This window comes from Lotus japonicus, chromosome 2, assembly GCF_012489685.1.
Source record: "Lotus japonicus ecotype B-129 chromosome 2, LjGifu_v1.2".
Lineage (NCBI taxonomy): Eukaryota > Viridiplantae > Streptophyta > Magnoliopsida > Fabales > Fabaceae > Lotus > Lotus japonicus.
In genome coordinates, this window is record NC_080042.1 from 5,701,311 (window position 1) to 5,725,601 (window position 24,291).

Sequence of the window (24,291 nt, forward strand, 5' to 3'; positions counted from 1 at the left end):
ATAAAAAAATTGACATCGTGGTCAATCTATAAAAAAATTGTCTTAAATTACTATAAATAAATTATATGTATACAATAAAAGATTTTATCTTAAATTACTATAATTTTTTAACAAACATGAAGATCATTCGCTGATCATTTTATTTATCAGTACTCAATACACTACAAAAAAAGCGTTATTTAGTGGGGGTTATTTAGCGGGGGTTTTAATAACCCCCGCAAATGTCATCAATTTTTATTAGTTAAGGGGGTTTTAATAACCCCCGCAAAATTTTCATTGCACTACCGCAAAAAAGGCTTACAGTGCCACGAAGCATTCCTCTTTCTCACTCTTGCGAACCAGTTTCCCTCCAATATTTCTCACCCTCGCTCTCTCTTCCCTTCTCTTTGCCCTCACTCTTCTTCCTCCGACGGTTGCGGCGACGGCGTTTGTGGCGGCTGCGGCCACACTGTTCCCTTCCCCGATGAACATGCCTCGTTGCCCACTAGAAACCTATGTCGCAGCGGTGATCTAGGCCCCACAGATCGAAGGAACTCGCCGTTTCTCGATTCCACTATACGAGCACGATTGAGTGTTCCATCAAACCCTAATTCCCCTTTCAATTCCTATTTCTGCGCCCACTCTGCTTCTTATTGTTTCTTCTTACTATTGATTGTTGTGAATTTAACTGCTGAATTTGTTTGATTTGAATAATGTTTCTTCTTCATCCTCATTGCTAATTCCTCTAACTTTTTGTTTTGTAAGATTGCACTAAGATTTTGGCTCAGGATGGAAAATCAGTCAGTGTAGACATGGTACTCTCGATCTAAATGTGTGTGAGTGTACAATTTCATGCTTCATTGCTCTAATTGATTTACTTGTGCCCCATGCAACCTCTTTTTGTAGTAGTTATTTGAATACTGGAAGAGTCCTTACTTTGAAGTTGATGGGAACCTCTCTTGTTTGATAACATTGTATTGGATGATTTAGATTTTCCATTGTTCGTAAATATGTGGAGTGAAATTGTTTGCCTCATTTTTCTTGTGTATTTTAACTGCAAACTCTTCATCCTCTGCTGATGGCCATTGGGATTGTCCTCTTAAGTGGTGAAGGTAGAACTAGTTTGAGCTGATTTAGTTCATGCTTTCTTATTATTAGTTTGTGTCTTCTTATTAACAATGGTATATACCAGTTTTGCAACTAGGGGATGCAGTTTTATTATTAGTTTATGTTACATACCACTAGCCTTCAGGGTTATAACTTATAACCATCATTTTTTATGGTTTTCTTCTAATTAGTTACATTTTGTAAGTACCTTAGGTATTGGCAAATGAAGCCAGAAACAGAGCTTGGAGGTGGTCTAAATGAGGATTCTTCAACCTCACCTTTACCCAGAGTTTTTAAGGTAAGTTTTGGTGTTGAACTAGTCCATTATTAAGGTTTGTCGGTTTAGGGTTCTCTTATTTTGTTTCTAATTTAAGTTTCTTTAAATTTATTTGGTTTTTAACATGGCGTTCTCTTATTTCGATGCTAACTGATGAGTCTTTCTCCATTGATGTTTGAGATGCTTTAATGTTTTAGTTCGATTACTTTGTCACACCACATGTACATGGTTAATTTATTGCCGCTTAATGGTTAGTTTTAAAGTGACTGATGGAGTTAACTGAGTTTGGAAGCTAACATGATAATAATTGTAGGAACTGTGTTTGCCTACGGTGTGACAAGTAGTGGAAAGACACATTTCCAAATCAACCTATGAGGTTGTAAGTTTTTGCATTCTTCACCTCTCTTCATATCCTTGTTTTCTCTTCACTGTTGATTTCAAATGTTTCTCTTCACTGGGGTTTGCATGCAGGTTAAGAGTATTCAAGGTTGAGCTGATTTTGTTGGATTCAATCCTTTAGATCTTTTTTTCTCTGTCATAAGAGTTGAATTATGGAACAAGGTTGAGCTAATTTAGTTCATGCTTTCTTATTATTAGTTTGTGTCTTCTTATTAACAATGGTATATACCAGTTATGCAACTAGGGGATGCAGTTTTATTATTAGTTTATGTTACATACCACTAGCCTTCAGGGTTATACCAGAAATATTGGTAATTGAACTTGGTTTCTTACTTATAATCTGTCTTTATGTGACTAGAATGTCAAGACTTGCCTCCCTAACTGCAGAGTAGAAACACTTAATAGTGAAGAGGCTCAGAATCTTTTACCTAGTGTGTGTTTACCATTCAACTCACGTTTCTATATGCCCAAAGCTCTTAACATCCGTTCTCAACACTATCTTCAGGTCAGTATAAGTAATGCAGATTTCTTTCTATTGGTTAAGTTCTATGTTTCTCTTTGTTTTTCAAGTTCACTTTCACTTATTTTGATAATTCTCTTAGGCACTTTTCCTAGCATGTGAGAATTTGGTGAAAGAATCCTCCACCCTTGACTCGGGTCAGAAACAGCTCGATTTACACGAAAGAGCTGTCCATAGACTTTCCGAGTTTGAAGGTCATAATTCATTGCTATGAGTTTTGTTCTTTTGCTGATATCTGACTGCTTTTTTCTTTTTCCTTGAAAGTGAGTGAATGGAACAATTTAAACTTAGTACTTCAAGAAAATGTTTTGAAATATTTTTGCTGGGCTTATTTTTTTAATAGCTTTAGCTTATGAGTCGCAATGTCACATTTGTAAGTGCTTTTCATTGTTCAAGACTATGTGTGCGTTTCGATAAACAACTTAATTAAGTGCTTATAAGTTTAGGTAGTATTTGAGTAAGATTATGACCTACCTATGGTTTCATGATTTGGTCAGCTGATGTGTGTTTAGGTAGTGCATGATGTAAACTGGACCATTTTCGTTTTATAAACATGATGTTGATTATTTTTGTGAACTATTGGATTGGTATGGCTAAAGCAAGGAATTGTTCAAAAATGCTTCTGATCCTTGTCTTAATGCATTAGCTTCTTAGATATGATAAGATTGAATGAGGCTAACTAGTCCTGGGGAGTACCTTGATGATTGCTTCATTAATATTATTTACACTATTCAATGCCTTCATTAATCTATATAACTGGCTATTTTGGATTGGGGCATTATACTTAACCTTTTTCTTTCAGATTGTAAAAGTCATGAGCACTTGGGTTTGATCTTCTACTGTATATAGTTGCTCCTGCATACTTATATGCTCTTAGGGATTGTTATAACCTAGAAGAATCAAAGACACTGGCCACTTACAAATCCTTTACTTGTTCTGAATGCTTCTGTTTACTGCTTAGAATTGTTCAAATAATCACCTGGCAGATATAGATCAGATCCAAATGGCCTAAGTTTATATAGCTGTTGTCTGTAGGACATAGAGCCCATTTGGCTACAATAAGTACTCTTTGGATTATAATTTATATCAAATCTTTAAGAAGGACTTAGAGTTAAATAATTTATCGACACTATTTCCCTTGGAAAGCTTGGGTAGGTCGTGGATTATGGGTTCAGCTGCTGTTCCACAAATGCATATTGTCTTCAGTTATTTTCTGGTTAATTTATTTTATTTTCCTCCCCTGAAGTTTTGAGTTTATCTTATTCCAATTTTTATTTCAGAGATCTGGGCAGTCAAGGTTTGAAAGGTCTCATAAGCAATCAGATTAGTCTTTTGTCAGACTTGGTAAGCCTGTAAGTATCAGCAGCAAAATGTTCACATATTCTTATCATCTTTCCCACCATGTGGCTTATATATATTTTTTATGTCAACATGTACTGATATATACGGTTGGAAACATGATATAATTGGCTGAGGTCCATAAAACTTCACCTTGTTTTGAATTGCTCTGTTGTTGTTCATGTGTTCTGTGAAACTGCAGTTATTATTATGTTCATTAATTTTAGAAGTGTCTTGATAAGCTTATATAGACAATTAGCTTATGATATTATTCTATTATCCTATTTCTTCTTTAGCTTATCTTATGGTTAATAAGTAAACTCAACAATTAATGAGGTTAAAAATGTCCCTAGAATAAACTCTAGTAGTCAAGGAAGGTTTAAGGGAGGTTTAAAGCTGTAAATAATCTCTTGCAATTAAGGGAGGTTGAAAACTCCCGTTAAAAAAAGCTTATGGATAAGGGAGGTTTAAAACATCCGCTAAAAACCCCCGCTAAATTCATATGCAGGTACCAGGGTTTGCTAAAAACCCCCGTTAATAATTTGTGGGGAGTGTAACTTCGGGATTTTTCAAAACCCCCGCTAAGTAACTCGCGGGGGTTGAAAACCCCCGTTAAGTGCCCCCACTAAATAACGTTTTTTTTGTAGTGATAAGCCGGAACAAGCAAAAATCAATGGGAATTATCAGCGATAAAGGCTTTCAGATCTCAGGTTCTCAGCAATTTCAGTTTCCCATCACCGAGCAGGACATATCTGATAATGGAGCATTATTTAGACAAATTAAAAATAGTTATTACTTATTAAGATTCTAGCATTTATTTGGGGTTAGCTGGTACTTTCAGATTTCTGGAAAATGAGAGATCTAATATAAAATTAGGATCACTTGCTTATCAAGTAATACTTTTTTGCACTGGCAAGATTTCACAATTTAGGAACTGCCAACAGCCTATGTTTTGAGAGTGAGTAGCTATCAAAATTCCAGGAATTCTCCTACTAGCTCTGTTTATCCCTTACTCTCTACTAGGCTGCTAGCTGTTTGTTTGTCCTACAGCTACATGGCACTTGAGTGTATTTTTTATAAAGAAAAGAATTCAACATATACCCATTACAGCCTTTAAGGCAATGACAGTTCTATATCGGATGGCTAAAATGGACAGATCTCTTTTTATTAGTGAGTGTTGCAAGTCCATTTTCCTATACCTGGTTCAACGAATGATATGCCACAGATTTGTAAACCTATCAAATCTTTGTGTCTTACACTTGTGCAATGTGTTATTAGAATTCAAAAACAGCGGCTGCACATTTATGTCTACATTAACCAACTAGAAACCACATTTTGCAACATCTACATACAGTTGTCATATGCAAAAATATGTCATTGCTAGTATGCATTAAACAGACAATACTGGATAAACCTTCAAAGCCTTACAGCTTCACAAAGTTTGCAAGCAATGCAACGTTCCTCTCCTGTTGGATACCGTCGGAGTGCATGTTCACCGCGGAAACGAGGGCTCAAAGGGCCTTTCTCAAATGGATAATTGATCTAATGATCTGCATTAAAGAGGTCATGCATTTAACAAAAAGCTGCAATAATCTTGGCCAGACAAATAGTTTTAGATGACACTTACAGTAACTTTTTGTTCAAAGAAGTATTTCAGAGTCAGCATTAGACCTCGAACTAGTTCAGTGAGAAAAAGTGTGTTGATGCTACGTTCAAACACAGAACTCCAATCCTTTGAAATTTCCCTTGCAAGTTTCTCCCTTTCTTCGTCATCTTTATAGTTAGAGAACCAATGTTTGGTAGCGTAGGAGCAGGGCAGGTCCCGACATTTTGGAGGCCCTGGGCAAATAATAAAAATAGACCCCTAACAGTATTTTTTTTAAAGAACATTATCTATTTAAATTGTAAATATCATCAACAACTTAAAAAATGTGACTAACATAAACAAAACGTCATATTCACTTATCTAGTGAATTAGGTAGAAGTTCTCAAGGAAACCTTCACGTTCCAATGCTAATTAAGCTCTTAAATATGACCAACAAATATCAAGTTACTTGTATCTGCAATTCTCTCTTATTAATTGTGAACACCTTCAATAGAGAAGTACAGAACAGATCTTAAATGCAACTACTTTTTTTTTTTGGAAAGCTTAAGATTTTTTTTCTTCTGAATAATGTAAAAAAAATATTTATTTAGCAAAAAGGGGTGGGAAAAAAATTATTTAGCAAAGTGGGGTAGTTTTTGGAGAAAAGGCCACGGGCGCGGTGCCCCAGTCAAAAAACTGTGGCCAGAAGTCTGAAAAGGCAACGGTTCCCTCTTAGTGTGGTAGAACCCAGATCTCATAAAAAGCTACGGTTTCTAAACTGTTGTCTAAAGATTTTAGGCAACAGCTTAGAAACCGTAGCCTTTGGGAATTTTTTTTTGGGCCCCTCTTTTTGGAGGCCCTGGGCTGTGGGCCTGCTTGCACAGGCCCAGGGCCGGCCCTGCGTAGGAGTGTGCACTTAATCGCATGCCATAATTCTGGGAGCTCTGCAGTCCTTGACCAGCCACAGCCAGCTGACGGGTACGAAGAGCTTGAAGTGATTTCCTAGCTAAGAATGCAGCCATTTCAGCAAAATTGGAACCACGCCAAACTGAAGTTGTTCTCTTCTGGTCTGGAACCTGATAAATGGGAAATGGGAATGGGAATTTGAAAAAATATGAGAAGTTTATTTTGATACAAAATCATGCTCACCTATTATCTACATCTAAAAAAAATTAAGAACTCACAGTTAATATAAAAGATTTTATCTTAACTTACTCTAATTAAAGAGATGAGAAGTTTATTTTAATACAAAATCATGCTCATTTATTATCAATATTTAAAAAAATTAAGAACTCATGGTCAATATAAAAGATTTTATCTTAAATTACTATAATTAAAGAGATGAGACGTTTATTTTGATACAAAATTATGCTCATCACTTATTATTATTATTTTTCTAAACCAAATTTATGTTCAGATTTAATATTTGTTATGTATTCAAAGATAAGAAAAAATATTTATTTTTTTAATGCAGATTTAATATTAAAAACAAAATTTGTATATTTTTTATTAAAATCATATGAGGGTGACATGTGGAAAAACCTTCTAGAAAAAAAAAAACTTCCTAAATAAATTATATGTACACAATTTATAGCATCATAATAAAAAAAATTAAGAACTCATGGTCAAATTTAAAAGATTTTATCTTAAATTACTACAATTAAAGAGATGAGAAGTTTATTTTGATACAAAATCATGCTCATCTATTATCTATATCAAAATAAAATTAAGAACTCATGGCCAATATAAAATATTTTATCTTAAATTACTATAATTAAAGAGATGAGAAGTTTTTTTTGATACAAAATCATGCTCATCTATTATTAATATTTAAAAAGAATTAAGAATTTATGGTCAATATAAAAGATTTTATCTTAAATTACTATAATTAAAGAGATGAGAAGTTTATTTTGATACAAAATCATGCTCATCACTTATTATTATTTTTTTTTAACTAAATTTATGTTCAGATTTAATATTTGTTATGCATTCAAAGATAAGAAAAAATATTGTTTTTTATAGATTCTACAAATCTATAATTATGCCTAATTTGACAGCTCATGCCAACATCCTCCACTGTAGCCAATGAATCAACCAATTAAAGTGAAAGCAATAGCTTCCTCACTTTCTTGGTTACCATCACTATCTGAAACCGTGGGACATAGAGAGGGAGAGAGAGCTTTTCTATAGTTCCAGCATCCATGACGACTCGCAACATGCCAAATAATCACTCTCCAATCCTTTTCTTTAAGATCATCACAACGACAAGTATTGAAGCTGGAGAGCTTGTAAGCATTCTTTTCTTCATCTCCTCTTTAGTTCTTTCTGACTCTTTTTCTTTTTTTTCTTTGGTCATTTTACTTAAAAATGTTGATCTACTACACCTAATTAAAATGTGATGGACTAGAACTGCTTGCCTTGTTAGAATTTCTAAATTATTTTGTATTTTTTAGTAGTTAGAAACTGATGCCACACACTACAGATTAGAAACTAGGAAATCATTAGCATCATTGGTTAATAAATTAAAAACATGTTTCTGTTGTGCTGGTGAATTTTGCTATGCAATATGCATGCTCATGGAAAGTTTGGTGCAGAGGATTCCAAACAATTTCACTAAGAGATATGGTGGTGATATGTCAAACCCAATGTTTCTCAAGCCTCCAGATGGAACTGAATGGCAAATATGTCATAGTAAAACTGATGGGGATGTTTGGTTTCAAAATGGTTGGAAAGATTTTGCGAAATATTACTCCCTCGATCACGGACACATGGTGTTGTTTGAATACAAGGATTCTTCTCATTTTGGGGTACATATATTTGATAAGAGCACCCTTGAAATAAGATATCCTTCACATGAGAATCAAGATGAAGAGCACAACCCTGATCAGATTGATGATGACTCTGTTGAGATATTGGATAAGATACCTCCTTGCAAGAAGACTAAACTGAAATCACCAATGTCGTGTCCTAAACCACGCAAGAAATTGAGAACCAGTACAAGTGAAGATGTTGGAGAAAGGCCTGAATTGCACAACTTGCCTAAACAAGTCAAAATTGAAGGTTGGATTATCCTTTTCATTTCATAGATCATTTTGAGATTGTGAGGCCATATTTTTGTAAAATAACCATTCTGTTCAACATTTCAGATGATGTCAGTGGAAATACTGAATGCCTTGAAAGGGAGGACTTAACTTCCAAAATCACTGAAGCTTTGAACAGAGCCAGAACTTTCCAATCTAAAATTCCCTCCTTCATGACTGTCATGAAACCTGCCTATGTTGATGGATATTCCTTGGTGAGATTTTGTTCAACCTAATTTTTATCCATTAAGATAGCTTTGTATAGTGCAGAAGTATAACTTGTTAGGTTTTCTGACTTGTATAAAAAAAATCCAGCATATCTCATCATTATTTGCAAAAAAATATTTGAAGAATGCAACGGATGTCCTCCTGCAAGTCTTGGATGGGAGAACTTGGTCTGTTAGTTTTAACCTCGGTAAATTCAATGCTGGGTGGAAGAAATTCGCATCAGTTAATAATTTGAAGGTGGGAGATGTATGTCTTTTTGAGCTAAACAAGAGTGTACCCCATTCATTGAAAGTATTGATCTTTCCACTTGCGGAAAAACTGCATTCGCCGTCTCAATCACCAGGTAATCCAAGTTTGTTTTTGTTTGAGTTTTATTCCATTTGATCTGCATAGTATTGGTTCTAATTTTCTTCCTTGGAATCAGTTCAAGGAGATAGAGTCAATCGTATCAACTATGGGAGATTCCGGTATACTGAAATTCAAAATGTTCTTACCACCAAATGTAAATCTTAAATATCAATGTTGTTTTGCCACTGAGCAAGTGGTAGTTAATTATTATCTTATTACTCGTCCCTATGAAATGGTTAAGGAGTAATGATATATACACACCTCATTTTTAAAACACTTCATTTCCACCTCTTTTTGTTTCTATCTCTCTCCTCTTATGATGAGTACTTGGAGTCAGTTAGTTAGTTAAGGGTTAGCCCATAGAGTTAGTTAGTTAGTTAAGGCTTAGTCTATAAATAAGGGAGTGTGAAGAGGGTTTAGTATCTTTGGGGATCATTTGGGAATTGGGAATTAGGAGAGTGATGAGTCTCTCGAATACTCATCTGTTTCTTGTACATTTTTCTGTTGAATAATATCAGGGTTTCATCAATTGGTATCAGAGCTCCGATCTTGGAGCTGTGGTAGCTAGAAAAGAGCAGAATGGAGAAGAAGATTCCAGAGTTTGATGGAAGAGAGGCTTATGGATGGCTCATCATGGTGGAGCAACACTGTGAAGACAAGGGAGTATCCGAAGAGGAGAAATTCTCAGAGGCAGAGAAGGCTTTGACAGGTGAAGCTTTCATGTGGTGGTTTTGCTGGAGAAGACGCAATCAGAAGGCAACATGGTGGGAATTTGTGGAGGCTCTGTTGAGGAAATTCGAACCAGAATTGGAACCGTACATGCCAGAACCAGTCCAAGATTCAGAGGAGGAAGAAACAACTGATTCGGTGGAAGCTAAACCTGAGGCCAATTCAGGGTTGGCGAAATCAGAGATCATGCCACATTCGCAGGAGAATTCTGAAACGGAAGCGTCGCAAGAAGACTCGGATTTTGCAGCGGCGGCGGAGCGAACAGTGGTGGCGTCACGGTGTAAATCCGACGTCGTGGTCGGTTCCAGTGGTTGCTTGTTGACGGCGAAAGGGGAGAAGATCGACGCCGAAGGGGAAATCAAAATCAAGCGGTTACAGGAAGGTTCTTCAATGGAGAAATTGCAGATTTGCAACGTTCATGGGAGGAAGAAGGTGCAACCAATCATTTTGCCCCAAATCAGTGATTTAGGGTTCGATTGGGAGAGACGGCCGCCGCGGAAACCGCCGGATTCATGTCTTCGCACGCCAGTAACCGCCAATCGACCACCGAAAACGTTCCTTGGTTGGACGGGGGTCTCCAAACAGACCTCGGTTTCATGCTCGTCGATGGTTTCCAATCGACTGGAGACTGAATCGCCAGACCGCAGCGGTGGTGGTTCACGCTTCATTTCCGGCGATCCTTGCAGATCCGACTCCCTGGCCATGCGTCCTCCAGCCAAGCCTCCAGATTCGGTTGAGACAGCGGGGTGGAGAGGCTGTAGCTTCGAGTTCGGAGTTCGCGTGGCGAAAAGGAAGGGAAGCTCGCTCATGTGCACGCCGGAACCCGCCTTACGGCCGCCGGCGAAGCCACCGGACCTTGCAGTTACGGCGATGGAAGAAAGAAAACTGAAGTGGGGAAGATACGGGTTTGGGTATCTGCCGCTGACTCCTTGCGAGGTTCAAGCTTGGCACGTGAGGGAAGTGGGCCCGAGTGAGAAGGCTCCAGTTGAACCCCTCTCCAATCCGAATGGGCCAAGCCCAATCCATTCATTGAAAGAGTTTGAGCCTGACAGGAAGTGACACAAAAAAAAAAAAATAACAACCTGGCCAAGGAATGCGAGTGGGCCTATGAATGCAACTTTGGCCCAATTTTGCATGTTTTTTGCTCTGTTTACTTTTCTATGTTTTTGTTTCAAGGAGCTTGTTTTTTTACCCCACCTTGAGGACAAGGTGGATGTTTAGGGGGGAGTATTGATGAGTACTTGGAGTCAGTTAGTTAGTTAAGGGTTAGCCCATAGAGTTAGTTAGTTAGTTAAGGCTTAGTCTATAAATAAGGGAGTGTGAAGAGGGTTTAGTATCTTTGGGGATCATTTGGGAATTGGGAATTAGGAGAGTGATGAGTCTCTCGAATACTCATCTGTTTCTTGTACATTTTTCTGTTGAATAATATCAGGGTTTCATCAGGGTTTAGCTTCCACCGAATCAGTTGTTTCTTCCTCCTCTGAATCTTGGACTGGTTCTGGCATGTACGGTTCCAATTCTGGTTCGAATTTCCTCAACAGAGCCTCCACAAATTCCCACCATGTTGCCTTCTGATTGCGTCTTCTCCAGCAAAACCACCACATGAAAGCTTCACCTGTCAAAGCCTTCTCTGCCTCTGAGAATTTCTCCTCTTCGGATACTCCCTTGTCTTCACAGTGTTGCTCCACCATGATGAGCCATCCATAAGCCTCTCTTCCATCAAACTCTGGAATCTTCTTCTCCATTCTGCTCTTTTCTGGCTACCACAGCTCCAAGATCGGAGCTCTGATACCAATTGATGAAACCCTGATATTATTCAACAGAAAAATGTACAAGAAACAGATGAGTATTCGAGTGACTCATCACTCTCCTAATTCCCAATTCCCAAATGATCCCCAAAGATACTAAACCCTCTTCACACTCCCTTATTTATAGACTAAGCCTTAACTAACTAACTAACTCTATGGGCTAACCCTTAACTAACTAACTGACTCCAAGTACTCATCAATTTACCATCTATCACATCTCATACTTTCTCTCCCTTACTTTTTCTTTTCTTCCTATCTCTCTCATCATTCCACCTCACACACCTCAAAAGAGAGGTGTGTGAGTAACATTACTCATGGTTAAGTTCATTCAACTGAAAATGCAACTATAGATTTTTCAAAATTGTACATAATGCATCCTTAAGCTAATTAACATATATACCACAGGTGGGGAGACAACTAAAAGAGCTTCAAAGCTAATTAGCCCCCGCCTCCGCCCCTTGACAAATGCTGCTCTGGAAGAAGCTAACAAATTCAACTCAAACAACCCTTTTTTCATAGTCAATTTAGCGCCAGATATGGAGTGGGATTACAGACCGACCGGTAAGTTTATCAAGCAGCTAATCAAATAGCTAGGTGTGTCGTATTTTGTGTTTGTGTTTGGATACTGGTTGAATGCAATATTAAGTGTGTGTTTGGATTTCAATTTGCAAAATAGAGTTTGAGTGAATGTAGGTTTGCAAAAAAGAATTTGAGCCAAAGTAAGTTGAGTGTAATGTGATTTATGTTTGGATAAAATAATATAGTGAGAGTTGTGTTCAATTAATGCCTCAACGGTACCAGGTACCAACTGAAAGTAGAAGTGAGGGTTGTGTCAAGTTGGCTGAATGTGGGGTTTGAGGCAAAAGTGGGTTAAGGTGAAAGTGGGTTCAAATTACCCAAACATGATGGCACACTGTTACATGCAAACCAAAAGCACATTTAATGGGTCAAACAGAAAAACAAACGTAGCCTAAGACTTTTATCTCATCCCATCCCATGAAAAGAGTTTTTTTTTTCATTTTTTGTCTTGAATTGGGTGCTAATCAAGGGCGGACCTACCACAGGGCTTGGTAGGTCCAATGCCCTGGCTCAAAGAAAAAAAAATGAAAATTTCTTTGGACTAGGTAGGTTTTTTTGACCCAAAAAAAAATAGAGAAAAGACAAATTTATAAGGAAAGACAGTTTAGGGACTTAATCATAAAATTTGCCTAGGCTTCATAAAACTTCTAGTTCTACCACTGGTGCTAATGTATGTTTGCATCACTACAAACGGATATCCATCATCCAAAGACACCTTAATACTCATCAGTCTCCTAATTCCCATAAAAAATTACATATATCTTTATAGAAATTTAATTTTGTACCATGCTAGCAGCAAACCTGAAAGTTATTGTTATCTACTATGATTAGCTGTTAGGCTCTGATCTTGTGGTGATAAAAAATATGATTTGATGCAGCGTGTACCAAATCCCTTCATCAGAGAGTACTTCAATGACATGCAGCAGACCATAATGTTACAGTACGAAAAGAAATTGTGGCCTGTGAAGTTGATCTGTTATCCAAAAAAAGGTTCAGGCAAGTTGTCCAAAGGTTGGGTCGAATTTGCTGGAAAAAGTAAATTGGTAGTTGGAGATGCTTGTGTGTTTGAGCTCATCAATAAGGAAGATCCGGTGCTTGATGTTCACATTTTCAGAGGTCACTGATATTTGAAGCTGTTAGTACCATACAAAATGTACCACTGCTTCTAAATACAATGGACAAAAACATTAAACTAACCTTTGCTGTATTATGTCTACATTGATAAATACTCAGTTATATAGTCCTGTATGAATGAAATTTTTCTGCTTTGTAGAATGAAATTTTCGATTCTGTTCTGCCTGCACTCTGCCCCATCTCTTGTTTATTTTTCTATAACCTTGATAAATTCTTACTCAAATACAAGCTTCTTTGGTGTAAATTGTAAACAATTGGTAGAATGAAATTTTTCTGCTTTGTAGAATGAAATTTTCGATTCTGTTCTGCCTGCACTCTGCCCCATCTCTTGTTTATTTTTCTATAACCTTGATAAATTCTTACTCAAATACAAGCTTCTTTGGTGTAAATTGTAAACAATTGGTACGTATTTAAAAGGAGCAACCAACCGGAAAAGTATCACATGTGACTTTGAAAAGTTACTGGTGAATGAAATGTTAGACTTCTCAGGGAATAATTAATATTTCTTAATTAGTATCCAAGTGAATTTTGTTAGTCGGATCATTGTGTTATTTTTGCAGTCAAACATTGAATAGGGGTGATTTTTAACCGTGACAGTGACAGGTGCATCGAACATTTTATCAAAAATATGAAATGTAATAGAGTAACACAAGAAAGGGGGTTTGAATTGTGTTCCTATAAAACTTGAGTTTTCAAACGATTATAAGTTTATAAATCGTTTTCGTAATCGTTTGGTGCAACAGATATAAGTATAAAATAGTAAACGATCAGGACACATCAATATATCATTGTGCACCCACAAACGATAGGGCTACGTCCAGTCCTTGACTTAACCAAGATTTCACTAAGCAGAAGTATCAAGGACTTCTCCATACAAGTATTCTTGTTCATGCCTCATCAGACATTGTTGAGTATTCTTTCACCTCTCCCTCTCAAGGCACACCAAGTATTCTTTTGACATTGCCTCTTCAGGCATTGAGAATTATTCTTTATCCACTGCCTCTTCAGGCTTTTACAAGTATTTTTAGGACTTCTCCTTACAAGTATTAGTAGGACTTCTTCTAACACAATATGTAGGACTTCTTCTTAAATAATCTTTTGCAAGATCATTTTCCTCTACCAGGTTATCTTCTCACAAGAGGAATCATAGAAATTTCTTAGCACAGGAACTACAAAGTATTGAATAATGTTTGGCTCTATGAAGTACTTTGAGTTCTAGATTTAAAGAGAGTTGGATAAGGGGATTTGACTCTTGGGTATAATTCTCTCTTTGAAGCAGACGATATCAAAATGATTTGACTCTTAGAGTTGACTTGAAATTTTGCTTCTTGCTGTCTTTGATCCTTGAAATTGATTCAATAGAGATTTGGTCGTTAGCTCTTAAAAACTTCAAGTCTTCCTTATATACTCATTGATTGTAGCCGTTGAAGCTTGTTCTTCACAAAGGTTCTAGTCGTTTGATCAAATGGTGCTTTAGTGTACTTGTGTCAAGTGCATTAAATGCATGACATTGTTTGGTGAAGACATTTTTTCCCAAAAGAAGTAGTATGTCAGTTGGTAGGTAGCATTGGTATTTGCTTCTATTCGTTGAGGAGAAAAATTGGCAACTTAATGGTGAAAACGTTGTACTTGAGCTTTGGCCATTGAGCTTTGTCAAATCATGTGCTCTTCTTCTCTTCTAACTTCTTCTCCAAGTTTGTCTGAGATCATTTTTTGTGATTCAAATATGGCACTCACTCTTTAGACGATTTTCCCTTGTTACACGATTTTGAAATGTCGTATAAGCTATTTAGACTTGAACAACACATCATAGGCATAGATGATAAGTCAAAGTGTTCCTGAAATATGAAAATTTTAGTATTCCACTTATGCCCTTAAAAATTTATCGTACAAAACATGATAAAAGATGTGATTGGACTTTTGAACTTAACAAAACAATGTATAATATTTTATTTATTTTTTAATTCATATAAATATGTTTCTTATATATATTGATGAATATAAATATAGAATTTTGTAATTGAGGATTTTATATTTTTTTTATAAGATGGAGGGGCAAGGCTCCGACACTATAATTCAGAGATCTTGCAACAAGAAGAGACTACAACATTCCACTGTAGGAGAATCTAAAACATGAAGACCAAAACTAAACACATGAGAATTCTTAGCCAAGCAATCAACTACTGAATTAGCTTCTCTCGGTACAACATGGAAACACACTTCAAAATGGGGGAAAAGGCATGATGGATGTCTCATAGGAGAGTAATGCATAAAATGTACCACCTACTAGTGCAAATCCAAGGAGTAAAACGTTGGATCCAGTCACTCATTCACTACGAACATCCAAGTTAGGGAGATCACCGTGAAGTCACGTAGGGTTGTAACATGGATTCATTTCAAATACCACAAAGTGGGCGCAGATTTGAATCAGTAAAGAGGTAGAGTAGGTGCTTCTTGTTCGTCAGCAAACCTCCATTCAAGAGCTTCCAATGAAACATATTGATACGTTGGGCTCCTTTCCAATGCCAAACGAGCTTCCAAGTTGGATCAGAAGGAGGGAGAGCACCTTGGTCCATAAGAAGATCATATGTAGAGCTTGTAGAGTACTAGCTACTCGTCGCACACTCCCAAACAGGTACACCAGTGACCATATCTGAGTAAGGTAAACTAAACGACATGAACTCTTGAAGCACCACATCAGGGAGATAATCCTCGAACTCATGACGCCGCACGCCAAGCTTTATCACTCTCACGGTAATCAACAATGACATGGTCACCGACCACTGTCGGGAGTTGTACCTGATCAAACACTATAGCAGAACCAAGTCAGCGATCCTTCAAAAACCGCAAGGTGTGACCACTTCCAACCTTTTCCACCTCAAGCCCTTCGTAAAATAATCCTAGGTCTTTTGAACCCGTTCCAGATACATGACTCTAAGTTTCAACGCTGCACTAGAGGAAGAACATCATTATCATATGTCCACACCCATAATTACTGCGAACAACTTGGACCCAAAGAGCATCCTTAATCTTAATCAAACCCCAATTAAGCTTCATAAAAAGACACTAATTGAACTCATGCAAGTGCTCAAACCCAAGAACCCATTTGCTCTTAGGAGAGAATACCCTCTCCCATGACACACGATTAAGGAAATTGTTATCATCCTCAGCACCTTAGATGAATCGTTTCTAGAGCCCCTCAAACCTAATACAAATGTATTTAGAGAGGAACATGGTTTGCATGAAAATAGGTTAGGAGGGAAGACACAACGGACTGCGTGATAATAACTCTACCAGCAAAGGCTCAAGTTATTCACCTTCCAAGAAGATAGACATTGTTGTGTATTATTCAAAATGAAGTCAAAGGTTTCCTTATTGTCCCACAGCTGCCTGGTGCTTCTAAAAGAAAAGATACTGAAGGTCATCCGGTCTTGGAAACTTTAGAGCCCCTTGTGACACTCGGGGCCGATGAGGGCGTGGAAAGATTGTCGGTGCGATGAGACACAAACAAGGAGCGTCTCCTTGCGGACTTCTAGGTGTAGGGACACATGCATGAACCGGTCTCGCACCTGAACAAGAGGTATTCTGACACTCTATAGGTATGAGACTATACATTTAAGGAGGGAAAAATTTGATTGATATTACTCATGACAACAAGATACATCTTTTTTACAGGATCCCAACTCATAAAAACTCCAAGGTTAAGTGTGTTTGCCTTCGAGATATGTTGGTATGAGTGACCTTATGAAAATTTTTTCAGAGAAGCACATAGTCGAGGATAAAACGTGCTCGAAAGACTCGTGTTGTTATCGTGAGGCCAGTTGTTAGATCGGGATGTTGCACTCCCATTCTTAAATTTTTTCTCGTGAAACAACGGTTAGATACTCTCCAAATCACACGACTGGAGGCGAGGGAAAGCTCCTCTAACAAAGAAATCACTAATAATCCCCTAAAGTGGTGTAGAGAGTATTAAAAAACACTAACATACTCTTAAGCCTATCACGATCGGTTACCACATCACTATCCTCAACAGTATTCCACTTCCTTCTGATCCTGGTCGTCGTATGGAAGAATCAGGTGTTATTGTCCCCATGTTTAACCCACATGCAACGAGACTTCTACCTCCAAATCATCTCCTCTTGAAGAAGAACGCGATGATACTCCTTCCAAAGCATCTTTTGAAGGTTATATATCCAAGATGACATTGTGGTGCATCTTTTGCTTGCAGTTAATGCTCTCCAATCATTCATTATTTTTTATAGGTAAATGTTAGTTGTTAGTAATGTTAGTAAATTCGTCTCTCATTAGGGTTTGAACCATGGACCCTTCACCATGTATCTCACCCGACCCTTATATTTCTAACTCTTACCACTTGAGCTAACTCTAAGCTTTCTTTGAACACATTACCAAACACATTATTTTTACACTCAAGATAATAATGAGGATTTTTTTTTATTCATTGAATATTTTTTTTTTGTACATATTGACTATTGATTGAATACTTTACACACAAATATATGTTGAGAGAGATTATTTACGAATAGAAAATTATTGATTGCATAAATCTAGGAATAAGTGAGAGAAAAAAAGAGGAAATATAATATTCATACTATTTTTATTGATAATTGAAAAGAGATAAATTAAGGATAGGTATAATAAAAGGAAATAAATTTGATATCGTGACTAGTACTGGTAACAAACTACTTGGGTTTAAATTTGATATCGTGACTAGTACGGGTAATTTAGGATACATTGCTATTTAAGTTTTAATTCGAATATATGCTGATAAAAAAGTACTATGAAAAATAACAAAATAAACAGCCATGAGCCATTTAAATTTGATTTCGGATAAAAAAAAAGATATTATACACAGATTTCGTAATGCCTGGTCAGAGCCATAGTAAATGAGATTGAGAAAACGTCTCGTATTCTTTTTTTTTTTTTTTGATAATATGGAGGGCGTCTCGTATTCTTTTGGTACAATGAATCTCAATTTATATCATTGCCTCAGAATCCTCAATGACCTTTAGCTATTCACTTTAGGGTTAAAAACTTATAATCCGCATCTCTATATAATTGATCAATAGTATTCCAAATGATTGAGTTTTTGTCTTCATTTCATCTGGTCTTTCTTCTATCACTGAAAAACAACCCTTACATATTTTACAACAAAAATGATGAGTCATTCTCAAAATAACATTCACTTTTTCAAGGTTATTCTTGAAAGAAGCCTTAGAGATGGAGAACTGGTAACAAACTACTTGCAATTCATTTTTCCTTTATTTGAATGGAACTTTTTTATCAATGAGTTTTAGGCCTTTGTAGAAATCAATAAAATTTATAGTTCTTTAATTTATACAAATTTCTTCAAATCTTTTTGTTTACAAAACCCCTTCTATATTTGATCCTTGATTCTGAAAACAGAATAAATTTTGAGAAAAAGCTTTTGAGTTTCATAATTGATTGCTAGAAATTGTTTATTTTTATTTTATTTTGATGTTATTAGTACTGAAAAGTGCATGCTAATTGTGTAATAGCAAGTGCCAAGAAGTTTTGTGAAGAGGCACTGGCAAGAAATATCACCTGCTGTTTCTCTGAGGCTTCCAAACGGGACTGAATGGAAAGTCTATTGGCTGAAACGCGACGGCGATGTTTATTTTCGCAACGGTTGGAAAGAATTTGCAGAACACTTGTCTTTGGAAGTGTCACAGATTGTGTTGTTTGGGTACGAAGGAAATTCGTGCTTCAATGTGATTGTGTTGGGTAAAAGCGCGTTAGAAATAGATTACCCTAATTCCAAAGATAATAATAATACTCCTCTTGATCAAGAAGAAGAATGTGAAGAGGTTCATGAAAGTGATTATGGTGAGAAGGGTAAAAGTGGACATCCTGCATTACCAGCACCTTCTAAGAAGATGAAAACATGTCCAAATGAAGAACATGCAAGTTTTTCCAATGCTGAGAATGGGAATAGTGGTTGGTTTTCTTATTTCATTTTGTTCTGTTTTCTGTAATTCTCTGTTTTTTTCTTATGTGATAATTAATTACTCAATATTCATAGCAGGAAGTGCTGACAAAGAGCTTAGTAACAGAATCCATGCTCTTTTTGAGAGAGTGGAGAATTTTCATCGTGATAGTCACACTTTCATATGTGCAATCCGAAAATCATACATTGAGAGAGATCTCCTGGTAAGGAAATAATATGTTATTTGATGATTCATTGTTTCTTTTTCTGGTTTGTGTGTTGATTATTGAGTCTATCTTTGGAAACAAGTAGATTTTGTATCATAATTCTTCTATACTTGACTTACAAATTTATGGGGAGAAACTTCTACAAATAGCTTTTTGGTGCCAAAATTAATTTAGGATGCTAGCTACTTCACATTCTTTGAGTAGTGATTCTAAAAATGATGATAGATATGTTTTGGATTGGGTGAACCCCTAGAGGGGCTACACCCAGAGGGACTCTCGCCAAGGGGCGGACGCACAATCACTAGTTAGGTTTTGGCTAGCGAGGCCCAATAGGCTCATTAGAGGTAGTAGTGCGGGAAGCCTACTTCCCACTCTATAAATAATGAACAATTACCAATTGTAAGAGACTTTTTGCTCATTTGATCAATTCATACGCATGAAATTCAGTTATCCTCTCTCTTTCTAGTGCAATCTCTCTACTCTCCAGGGGTTATCCCTTCTTTGAGTGTTTGAACCAAGAACATATTTATCTCTACTTATTTTTTGAAATAATCACTTATTTTTACAAAAAACCTGAGCATTTTTTTTAACTGTTTGTTTTGTATAGAAATATAAATTATTTCTTTAAGCAATTTCTAGCTAGTGACTATTAGAATAATCAATTATTTCTACCAGCATTTTAAAGTGAAAATCAATTTAAATATTTGTAATTATGCAAGATGATGGGTTTTGTGTTGCGCATATCAAATTGCTTCAATTCAGCCACCTTGTTAGTGGTTTATTTTAGAGAGAAATTATAAATCATAATCATTGATTTTTTGTTGAGATAGTGATTGTATGTATATGCATGTCCTATTAAATTTATTTTCCAGTTAATATCAATGATTCATCACAAAATCTGAATTCTGATACTGATTTTGTTTTTAAACAGATCATACCAAACGACTTTGCTAGACTGCACCTGCACAAGATGGAAGGTGAAATGGTTACCCTTTATGTCGACAACAAGGAAAGAACTTGGGATGTTGAGTTAAAGCTCAACTCCTCTGCTCAATTCACATTTGCAATTGGTTGGAGAAAATTTTTGAGGGCCAATAATTTGAAATTGGGTGATGTTTGTGCTTTTGTTCTAGACAACAAATCCAATAAGAGAGTTTCACTCAAAGTTGTTATTTATGCTCTTGAGAAGTACACAAGCACTCTCCTCTTTCATGGTAAAATATTTTCTTTTTATAATTTCTTGTATTCAGCTTTATTTTATTGGTATATGAACTAACGTTTCTTCTTTTGCATTTTCCTCTTCAATATCAATATTCAATACTAAAAGGGCTTCCTCAAAGGCATTCTCCATCCCTCAAATCCCCTAAAACTAGTAAAGTTGAAAGCAAATATATGTCAAAGGATGGTGGATTCAACATCAACATAAAGCTTCCAATATTGTCTTCGGTGGTATGATCCATTGATTCTTGTGTATATATAACAAGCCAGTATATTTTGATGGAGTATTTTGATAAGCCATTCATGAATTAATTAACTAAGATTTTGTTAATGCAGGCAATACCAATTAAGTACATGAAGAATTTTATTTCAAAAAGCGACCATGGAAAAAGTGTGACCTTGCGAGTTGGGAATAAGAAATGGACTGTGAAACTTCTTTACTATGAACATTTCTCCTCTGCAAGATTTTCTCTAGGCTGGCCCGAATTTGTGAAGGAGTGTGACTTGAAAACTGGTGATGTTTGTCACTTTAAGATGATAGATGAGAAAAACCTTGAGCTTCAAGTTACTATAAATTAGAGTAGTATGTTACTATATGGTGTCATGTTTGACCTTTCTTTTTTCCATGTCAGCTACACTGATTGGCATTGATTTGTGCATGGTCTAGAGGAATTATTAGTGTTTAAAATTCACTTTTTTATTTATTGCTTTGTTTATTTGTAGTCATTTGTGAAAAAAATAGGAGGGGTTACGTTGATTTGAGTTGAAAATAGAATTAACTATATTTTGGTCCCCTAATGTGATCCTAAGTTTTTTTTTTGACATAAACCAAATTTCATTAATCAAATAGAAGCTGAAAGTACATCATTGGGTAGGATCCCTTCGATACCCGGAGGAGCATCCGATATCCAAATAAAACATTGACCAGATAGGGCAAACTTTGCCATAAAGTCAGCAACCATATTACCACTGCGACAAACATGACTCAAACTACATGAATTAAAGCTAGACGATAAAACAAAACAATCTGAAACAATAGAAGCTAAGTACGACAATTGAGAAGAATAACTAAACCAAGCAAGGGTCCAAGTCAACCGAAAGCATATGAAAGTCACTGCCGCCAAAAGTCATAAACCCTAGCGCAGCCATTAGAGTAGAGGTTCACCAACACATGTTAGTAGTGAATAATGAATAAACATTATTCACTACTAACGTGATCCTAAGTTGAAAATAGAATTACGTAGATTTAATTTCTTGATTTTGGTCTCCTCAATTTCATCCTAAGATTAACAAATTTTGTTCAGGTCTCTTTTATTTAATGACATGTTCTTTGAGGTGATTAGCGTAACATACTTTCTAATTTTTTAATTAAGCACATAATCTAATTAAAAGAAGACGAATATATTGCTCCTCTGGTCTGAAAACGTGCATCATCCTCACAAAGTCTTTGAAACAAAGACATGACTAAATGAAAGGCGATGTTACCATGCAACATCCTTGCCATTGGTTGGGTTTGTTGACTTCATTTTTTTTACAGCAACAAACCATTTCATTCAAAGGTCAGGAAAATTTGCAACAAGGTGTAATAGGATACCTACGGGAGGATCACCCCACAAGGTACAGTCATGATACAAGTAACTCTCAGCTACTATAATATGAGCTATTATATTTGTTTGTCTACATTCAAAATGAAAATAACAACAATTGAAACTAGAAAAAAGATGCTCACGGTCCAGTAAAATCTGCTGCAAAGAGGGGAAACTATGGCACTGATGGAAAGCTTTCACAAGCTGTTGACCATTAGAAACAAAGAATGCTTCAGCCACTAGAGGATCCAATCTGTGATCATCATAATGAGAGGCAGCAATATGAAAAGTCTCTTTTTCGTCCCTAACAATCAGCCCAAACCCTGGACCTCGAGGACCCGCCCAGCCAACATCAAAATTTAATTTCATGGAACCCGATGGGGGAGGTATCCACACAGCACTAGGTGATCCCATTATCTCAAACTGTGGTTGATGACTTAGCCATTCTGTCCTCAATGATACAAGTTAGAGATTTTTTGTTGAAGGATTATGGAGTAAACTGACCTAACTGAAAAAGCACCATTAATAGTATGTTTCCAGCACAAAAGATCTTTTCTATCGGACCAAGCTAGAGGAATAGTCTTAATTTTGTCAGCTTCAGCTTTATTGAAGATTTGATCCACTAAGTCACTCCTCCACCTCCTCTGTTCATTTTCTATAAGAGAGACTACTTTGGCTGTTAAATGGAGTTCTGTTACCGGGCTGAGTACTATTCCTGAGCTGGAACTTGGGAGTCATGCATCATCCCAAATAGAGATTTTTTCCCCATTGCCAACCTTCCACACTGAGCCCTCCTTGATTAAGAACCTAGTTGAGAAAATGCTTCTTCAGGAAAAACTGGGTCTGAAACCCACTGGTGCAGTAAGAAAAGAAGCTCTTGGAAAGTACCTTGCTTTAAGGCACTTATACAGTAAGGAGTCCTCTTTCTGGATCAGTCTCCAAACTTGCTTAGCTAGCAAAGCCTCATTAAAGCTCCTAAAATCTTGAAAACCCATCCATCCACTTGCTTTTGGTTTGCACAAATTTGCCCAACTCATCCAATGGATCTTTTTTTTTTTTTTCCTGAATTCTTCTGCCCCCACCAGAAGTTAGCCATAAGGGAAGCCATTGAGTCGCAAAAATTTTCTAGAAATCTGAAGCAACTCATGAGGTATATAGGAATTCCTTGTGTAAGACCCAAGTTTTTAAGCTTATGCTAAGTGAATAAAATCTTATTCACGATTAGGGTTGATGTATTGTGAAGGGAAACCTGAACAAGAGTTTATTAAATGAAATAAAATTATGAAGGAGAAAGTTCAGGAAAAGTCTAAGGATTGCATCATGATCGATAAAAGTTATAGCACGATCGTTACACGCTTAAACCTAGGTCAGAAACCCTAGTAAATAGCTAGTTTTCACTTAAAGTCACGATGGGAGCTAATTCCAAAAATCTTCAGAGAAATGTTAGAACTTCTCTTTTTCCATATATCACAATCGTTTCGAGGCGAAACTATAGAATCTACGAACGTCCGATTCCAATCATCGGAAGTTTGCCGAAACTGAAACCCTGGTATTTCAAAACCCTAGAATTACCCGACTATGAGGACTTTTTCTATTCAGAGCTTCAAATGAAGATTCTACACGCGTACACCCATTTCTCTTGATGATTTCAATCTTTCTTCAGAAGGAAGTTTTCCATTCCGACATTCGATGCAAAAAGCAACTTATCGGGTAAAATAGTTTTACACCGACTATGCATTAGTTGCCAAAAATACAAGGAGACATCTTTTTAGTTTTGGAATTCTTTTGCCAAAACAGATCTTAGAATTCACGGAGAATGACGCCGGAAAAAATCAGATTCGCGAAACTTTCATTTTCCCGCGAATTTCCATCTTCTATATATAGCAAGCAAGTGAGAAAAAAACACAAAACTCCTCCATTTTTCTCTCCAAGGCCGCGAGCTTCACCAAGGAAGAAGGAAGAAGAGTTTTTCTTCATTACTTGCTTGATCGTTGATCCGTTAGTTGCTACTTCAAGGCTTCGAGGTATAGTCGCTAATCCTTACCTCTGATCGCTTTTTCCATAGCTTTTCTGTAGACTTTTCTGAGCTGATAGTTTTGAGGTTTTTGCAAAACTATCCTGAATATTTCATTTATGATTCTAAACCTCTTCCTTATGTGCCCAAGATCACTTCTGCCGGATTAG

At 36.5% G+C, this 24,291-nt stretch overlaps 2 protein-coding genes and 2 long non-coding RNA genes across 8 annotated transcripts; 3 read left to right on the top strand and 1 right to left on the bottom strand.

The window, feature by feature from the left end:
- Positions 1–295: 295 nt before the first annotated feature.
- On the top strand, positions 296–4,071 carry LOC130737458 (uncharacterized). Its single transcript, XR_009018705.1, has 7 exons — positions 296–815; positions 1,300–1,384; positions 1,677–1,739; positions 1,835–1,924; positions 2,121–2,267; positions 2,365–2,476; positions 3,563–4,071. It is a non-coding gene; the product is annotated as an uncharacterized LOC130737458 (long non-coding RNA).
- Positions 4,072–4,358: 287 nt separating this feature from the next.
- LOC130737457 (uncharacterized) lies at positions 4,359–5,426 on the bottom strand. Its single transcript, XR_009018704.1, has 3 exons — positions 5,248–5,426; positions 5,049–5,162; positions 4,359–4,372 (listed from the first exon to the last, which is right to left on the bottom strand). It is a non-coding gene; the product is annotated as an uncharacterized LOC130737457 (long non-coding RNA).
- Positions 5,427–7,334: 1,908 nt separating this feature from the next.
- LOC130737456 (B3 domain-containing transcription factor VRN1-like) lies at positions 7,335–13,264 on the top strand. 5 transcript variants are annotated; one of them, XM_057589219.1, is made up of 7 exons: positions 7,335–7,493; positions 7,800–8,265; positions 8,352–8,500; positions 8,601–8,856; positions 8,938–9,015; positions 11,804–11,959; positions 12,856–13,264. In XM_057589219.1, the coding sequence occupies exons 1-7, from the start codon at positions 7,407–7,409 to the stop codon at positions 12,891–12,893; spliced, it is 1,230 nt and encodes a 409-aa protein (XP_057445202.1). In that variant the 5' UTR covers positions 7,335–7,406; the 3' UTR covers positions 12,894–13,264. The 5 variants fall into 5 exon arrangements, with proteins under 5 accessions (XP_057445202.1, XP_057445204.1, XP_057445203.1 ...); XM_057589221.1 differs by lacking the exon at positions 11,804–11,959 and having other exon boundaries at positions 8,938–8,980; XM_057589220.1 differs by lacking the exon at positions 8,938–9,015.
- A 5,021-nt stretch (positions 13,265–18,285) lies between these two features.
- LOC130735964 (B3 domain-containing transcription factor VRN1-like) lies at positions 18,286–21,100 on the top strand. The gene is made up of 6 exons (XM_057587831.1): positions 18,286–18,360; positions 18,649–19,087; positions 19,176–19,300; positions 20,235–20,517; positions 20,631–20,752; positions 20,858–21,100. Exons 1-6 carry the CDS (start codon positions 18,286–18,288, stop codon positions 21,098–21,100), a joined length of 1,287 nt encoding a protein of 428 aa, XP_057443814.1.
- The last annotated feature ends 3,191 nt before the right edge of the window (positions 21,101–24,291 follow it).